This window comes from Apaloderma vittatum, unplaced genomic scaffold (assembly GCF_000703405.1).
Source record: "Apaloderma vittatum isolate BGI_N311 unplaced genomic scaffold, ASM70340v1 scaffold11955, whole genome shotgun sequence".
NCBI classification, from domain to species: domain Eukaryota; kingdom Metazoa; phylum Chordata; class Aves; order Trogoniformes; family Trogonidae; genus Apaloderma; species Apaloderma vittatum.
This window is the reverse complement of record NW_009715496.1, coordinates 24,273-30,317: the sequence shown is the minus strand read 5'-3', so window position 1 is coordinate 30,317 and position 6,045 is coordinate 24,273. Positions and strand designations below refer to the sequence as shown.

The following is a 6,045-nucleotide window of genomic DNA, read 5'->3' as shown; positions in this document are numbered from 1 at the left end:
AGTTGCACCTGAAACGTCCCATAGGATAGCATGCTGAGAGCCTCAGAGCTTTGCATGCCTCAGCAGCAACAGATCAGAGCCCTTGGCATGCCTTGTGCAGCACCTCCTAACAGCAGGCAGTGCCAAGGCAGAGTTTGAGATTCCCCTGCTCTGCCCTCCCCAGCTGCACACCACTGGCCTGCCCAGCTTGCCCAAGGGCATCCCACCAGGGCAGGCCCTGCACACTGCATTCCCTCCTCCCTGTCCATACGGTGGGTCAGGGAGGTGAAGGGCCCAGAGTGTGGGCAGCACTTGAGCAGGTTCCAGCTTTGACTGAGGCCCAAGCCAGAGGTTATCTCCAACATCCACCTTGAAATCTCTACCAAGGGACTTTCTGCCTTGTCTCCACCTTCTAGCAATCCCTGTCTTCCTCCTTCATGGGGCCCTGGGAGCAGGGATTGGAAATACCTGGTTGCAAAGGCTCCACCGACTCGGTGTTGAAAGTGGGCAGCTCTGGAATGGCACTGCTAGGGGCAGACGGTGCGATGCCGGGGCCCAGATCAGCACTGTACATGAGATCTGCAGCAATGCCAGGTAGGTCTGGCAGGTAGGATGGCACATCAATCTCAGGGACCTGGCCCAGATCTGGCACGTAGAAGTAATTTTCAGCCACCTAAAGGAAATGCAAACCAAAAAGATAAGGCAGTGACTACACACTTGCTTTCCCTTGCAGCAGTCAGGGGCACTGAAGGGAACAACCTGGGCGATGGTCAGAACTGGGCTTGTGTGTCTTGGTACAGCGGCTGCTCATCAGCTGCCCCCTGCAGACCAGACTTGGAAAAGGCAAACTGCAGGAGGATGAAGAGGTGCAGGACTCTTCTTAGTTTTCTGCAAGCGGAATCTATCCTCCCCTGAAGGTCTCAGGCACCAACTTTTGCAGCCTACATATGACAGTCTCTTCTCCTCCGGAAGAGAATGGTGCCTGAACCATTTCTGAGATGATTAAGATGCAGAAGCACAACCAAGTACTTAGAGGTTTGGTTTTGCACTTAACAACCAGGCAAAACAGTACTGAAGGTGCACTGTGAACTTAGGGTGCGGTTTGCTATACACACTGCTACCTCCTTTGGTACAACATGAGCAAACAGCTCCCAGGCTTCTTTCCCCAGCCCCAAACTACAAGTTCAACCACATGCCAGCCAAATTCTGGGTATGGCAACTACAAGGTGTTGGGGACAAAGTCAATCACATGCTGGGGCAGCAGGGCTGGTGCGCTGCCTGCCCCATGCCCACACCACACACAGCCTTTGCTCATGCTGGCTGGTCCTTCTGTTTGCACCAGCAGGTGCCCCTTCCCAATCTGAATGATGGTGCACAGGCCTCCTCCTAGGCACCTTCCAGCCACGGCACCTCACCTTCACACTCCCCATAAGGCTCAGGAGTTAACACAAGGGGTGGAGCCTTCAAAATCTTCTAGAGCCCTGAGATTGAGCAGCAAGGTGAACTGATATTACATGACTCTTCTCCCAACTCAGCAATTGCTTGAGCAGAGAGAAACACGTGTCAAGTTTGAGGGATGTGTGTCATCCATCAGGCCCACACTGACACTTAAAGCTCAAAAATGGGCAAGGTCCTTCTGACATGTGAGACACCATGCAGCCCTGTGAGGGGCGACACTCCTACCGAAGCCCTCTCAGAGATCTGAGTGCAATCCACTGAAGGGGAAGCAGCTGCATCCCCAGAGCTCTGTCTCACCTGTCGGTCCAGCTGTCCCCTTTTGGTGATGGAGAGAGGAGCATCAAAAAGCTTCTCTTCCGTTTCTGTCTCCAAAGCCACATGGGTCTTGGTCACTGCTCCAGCCAGAGGATCCAGGAAAACGTACTTCTTGTACCTAAGGGTAGAGGACAAGTATTTCCTTGATGCTGCTTTGAGAGCCAAGGCCAGAAGAAACAGCACACACAAGGCAGCCTTGCCGGTTGAGACCTCCCAACTCACTCACACAGGCAGAACATTTTGGTTTCCTTCTTCTAGCCCATTTTCCTGCCTTTCTCCCTCCACAACTAGGAGGTGATCGGCTCCTCACCCTGCCAGTGCAGCCTCCACATTTATCCTAGAGTAAAGCCCTACTGCACTGCTGTCACACGAAGCTTGCCCTCTTCCACTACCAGGCCTGAGATGGTGCTAAAACCTGCAGCAAGACACAAGCCTCTCCTGGTGACTTGTCATTCAAGAAGCGGGAGGAAAGATAAAGAGGGAGAATAATCTGCAGCTCAGGGGAAGAAAGAGGAGATCCAGCATCTGAAAGTTGAAGAACAGCTTAAAGAAGCTCTTCAGTACGGGCAGAAGGAGGAAGCATGAGGCAAGGCCCAAGGGGAAAGGGAACTGCAGCGAGAGGCACTGAAGACATTAAAGCAGCAACAGCAGTGAAGTATTGCTGTGAGGAACCATCAGGAGAAGGAGCAGAACCTAGGCAGGCACATGGGGCAGAGAAGAACAGAAGGTACAGCAGCTCTCAAGGCCAGAGAGAAATTATTACAGGGAGATGACAGGAAAAACTAAGTTGGGGAGGAAGAGCAAAGCTGGGTCAAAAGCAGGTGAGTGGAGGATGAGGTGCAGACAAAACAACTCCTTCCACCCCAGGGGAAGAGTAGGGAAGAAAGGGTTGCTAGCTGGAAGCCAGTAGAGAAGTACCAAACCCTGTCCTATGAGGAGCCTGGTGTGTACGACCTCCAGGAAAGCAAGCAGTTACTGCTGCCCCCCGGGAAGGGAAACCTCCTCTGAGGACAAGCAGGGGCAGGTGATCAGCACTGCACTGCCCCAGCTCTCACAGGTTCTCGGTGGTGTTGAAGAGCAGCAGGGAGCTGAGGGAGCTGATGTTCCTGGGGAGGCTGCCAAGGCCTTCTTCTGCATCATCCTCCTGGTGAATTTTGGTGCTCAAACACACAGGGAAGTACTTGAGCTTCTCCTGTAAGAAGAGAGATAACAGGTGGTAAGAGACTAAAATCGCAGCTGCTGAGAGCTCTCCCCAGCCACCACAGCCCACACTGCTGGATCCACCACATGGTCTGGGAACCCTCTCCACCTCCCTTTGAGCAAGGAAGCACATAGACAACAGTGTAACCCCATGCTCATGACAAATCTCAGCAGTTAAGACTCAGGGCATGTGCTTTTGGTGCCATGGATGGGTCGTACTGAACAGGTATCACTGTGGCAAGGATCCATCAAAATTACTCCAGCTCTATAGGCAGAGGCAGGGATCAAGCACTGCAGTCTGAAAGGCATTTGTTACAGGGTCTCCAACTACTAGACATTTTCATGCAGGCAGAGTCCCCCAAACAACTCTGTTACCTCCCCTCTGCTGCCTTCTCTTTTTAAGAGATGCGATCCCACCGGTGGGGTATGCAGGGAAGGCAAAGGAAAAAGAGGTTAGGAAAAAACAAGAGTGCCTGCACCAGGCAAGAGATCAGGCAGAAGGGAGTGCGCAGGGGTGGAACATGTGCCAGATGGTCTTGCAAAGCCTGAGGGATTTGCAGGAGTTTTCAATTCTAATGAACTGAAATCTCCTCTCTCTCGGTTCTAAAACTTCATGCATAATATATAGAGCTCCCTTTAGAAAAGGACTTATTACATCTGAACTGCTTGACTTTTATATAGAACAGGAATTGCCATCCCAGATCAGACCAGTGCTTCAGCTAGCGTGACAGTGCCTGCCGCCAGATGCTTAGGGGGGGATGAAGCTCAGTGCCCACAGCACAACTTTGCTGTGGAGGGAGAAAAGACATCAGTTCCTGAATCCAGAGACAGTCTGGGATGGAGAAATCTTCTCCTCCCCAGACTCCTCCCCACACCTTTCCCCAGCCCCTTCATAACTCCTGTTCTTTCTTCATAAACTAGGACAAGCAGCAGCCCGGCAGCTGCAAAGCGGTGAGTGTTCGTACCAGAAGAAACCAGAGCACTAAGAGGGACAGTTTGTCAGGTTAAACAATTGGCCACACTCTTGTGGTTTCCTTCTGCCACGAGAAGATGACCACTTCAAACAGTGTCCATGGTCTCCTAACTGCCTCGCTACTTCCAGCTTCCCTGCTCTGTCCCGTTTTCCAAATCCTTCTTCTCTCCTTGTACTTGCATGGAGGAAATGCAGACCACTGTTTGTTCAGTTTTAAGACCACATCTCAGGGACATAAGCAGTTTCTGCTGATTGAAATTTCAGGCTTGAATGTGGTAGCCAGAAATCCTGGGAAATGGCTTAGTCACAGCTCAGTTAATCCACTAAGAGTTCGTATGATGCTCTGAGCCTTTAAAATGCTGTAAGAAAAGACCTAGGAGGTTTTTGATTCAAATGTTGTGGGTTTTTTTTCCCCTTCAAATAACACGTTCCAAGTTGCGAAACATACACTGAAATAAACATCCTGAATTTTTACAGCGGCAAGAAAGCAAAAATACATAAATTGTTATTTAGAGGCCCTAGAAATAAAGGTTCTTTTGATCATTAATATTCATTTCCTAATGTTTAATTTTTTAAGCATGAGGGAGTACTGATGTTTCTGCTAGAACTGTTCACACACTTAGCCCTCAAGTAAATTATTTTTTTTTTAATTCTCTCTTTGCAGATTTCAATTAGCACTGGAAAACTGTGCGTCACTTTAAAGGCGGAGTGAGAAATCAACCATTACGTACATTTACTTTTAAGTCTCCTCTAAGGCACTAAAAGCACTAAGCGTGAGTATTACTCTGAAATGTGAGGCGCTACATAATCCTTTTAATTTAAATGTCACCAAAGTACTAGTCTTATTCAAGTTTTGAAATTTAGAACAGCCACTTGATGTCAATAATATCCTGCAACTGTGAATTCCACAAGTTAACATGCCATTTAAAAATAAGTTTTCTTATAAGAACATTAAGGCTTAAGCCAAAGGTTCAGCAACCTCAATGTATTGAAGTCATGGGGGGCATCTGAATGCTCAAGCCTGGAGTTTGGCACCAACTTGGTTGGTTGGCACCAACCCCTCAATCTGGGGTTTGGCACCCTGCAGGATCACACCTCTATGGATGCTGCATTTCCAGGCATTTTTCTCCCTAACAGCCTACACTTAGAATATATAAAGCCACCCTGGGTCTTAAGTTTAATTAAACACACACTCTTACAACAGGAATTGGGTTGATACACCAGAAACCCCACTCCCTCTATGCCAATGGCTGAGGCCAGCTGGAAAAGTACCTGAAGATGAGCAAGGGGCAAAAATCCAGTCCAGCCTCATCATGCCCATGGTGGAGGCAGAATTCACAAGGACTTGCCAAGTTACTGACATTTTTTAAGCCTCACAATGCTACTCCAGCAGTGAACTGTAACTTTTGCTTGGACCTCTTCCCAAGCCCAGATAGACCACGTCTTCCACCTTGTTTTCCAGTCTCCTGAGGGGCACTTGAAGCAGCTGGAGACAGGTCTCCCTGTAAAGGCAGTGCCCAGCACCTGAGAAGGCCCAGAAGCAGCTGACTCACTGTTCAACCCTACCTAGCTGCTACCACAGCAACCTGCAAAGCAAGCGGCTTTCCAGGCTCTTACCACAAGGACCCTGCTTCTGGCATCGTTATCCACCAGTGCTTACCTTACCAACTCAAACAGTGTCGTTTCCACAGCAGAGTTTTCGCTTGTGTGGAGTGGGGAGGGAAGGAAAATTTCCCAGGAGGGAAGCATCAAATCTAACTGCAGAACCGTGCACATTTCCAACTCGGCTGCTTCCCCGCCCCGAGCACAAACCCTGAGCGCAGAGCACAGGCTGCCACCACTTACCCTCAAACTGACAGGAGCAAAGCTTGCTTTCCTGGTGGGGTGTACGCAAGTGAAGTTAGTAAAGGCCACTGTGACTGCTCCCAGCAAAGAGGCCCTCATTAGAAGTGAAAACAGGCAGCGAGCCTCTGCTGAAAGCCCTGAATAATTGAGGAGGGCATAAATGCAAACATTAGACTTCCCTCTGTCACATTTCATTACTACAAGGCACATTGGGCTCCATGCTCAGCTATGGCCGAGAAGGGCCTGTCCCCCCAGAACGTGGTCAGAGCTTGGCT

General features: G+C 49.7%; 1 protein-coding gene across 1 annotated transcript in view; it reads right to left on the bottom strand.

The window, feature by feature from the left end:
• Positions 1 to 447: 447 nt before the first annotated feature.
• Positions 448 to 6,045, bottom strand: part of WASH1 (WAS protein family homolog 1) — a gene marked incomplete at its 3' end in the record, with an annotated part of 28,863 nt that continues 23,265 nt past the window's right edge. Inside the window, exons 4-6 of the mRNA XM_009869174.1 lie at positions 2,808 to 2,944; positions 1,735 to 1,870; positions 448 to 652 (exon numbers count right to left, since the gene is read on the bottom strand). Of these exons, the coding sequence (XP_009867476.1) occupies positions 448 to 652; positions 1,735 to 1,870; positions 2,808 to 2,944 (478 nt within the window). The remainder of the gene's footprint in view (positions 653 to 1,734; positions 1,871 to 2,807; positions 2,945 to 6,045) is intronic.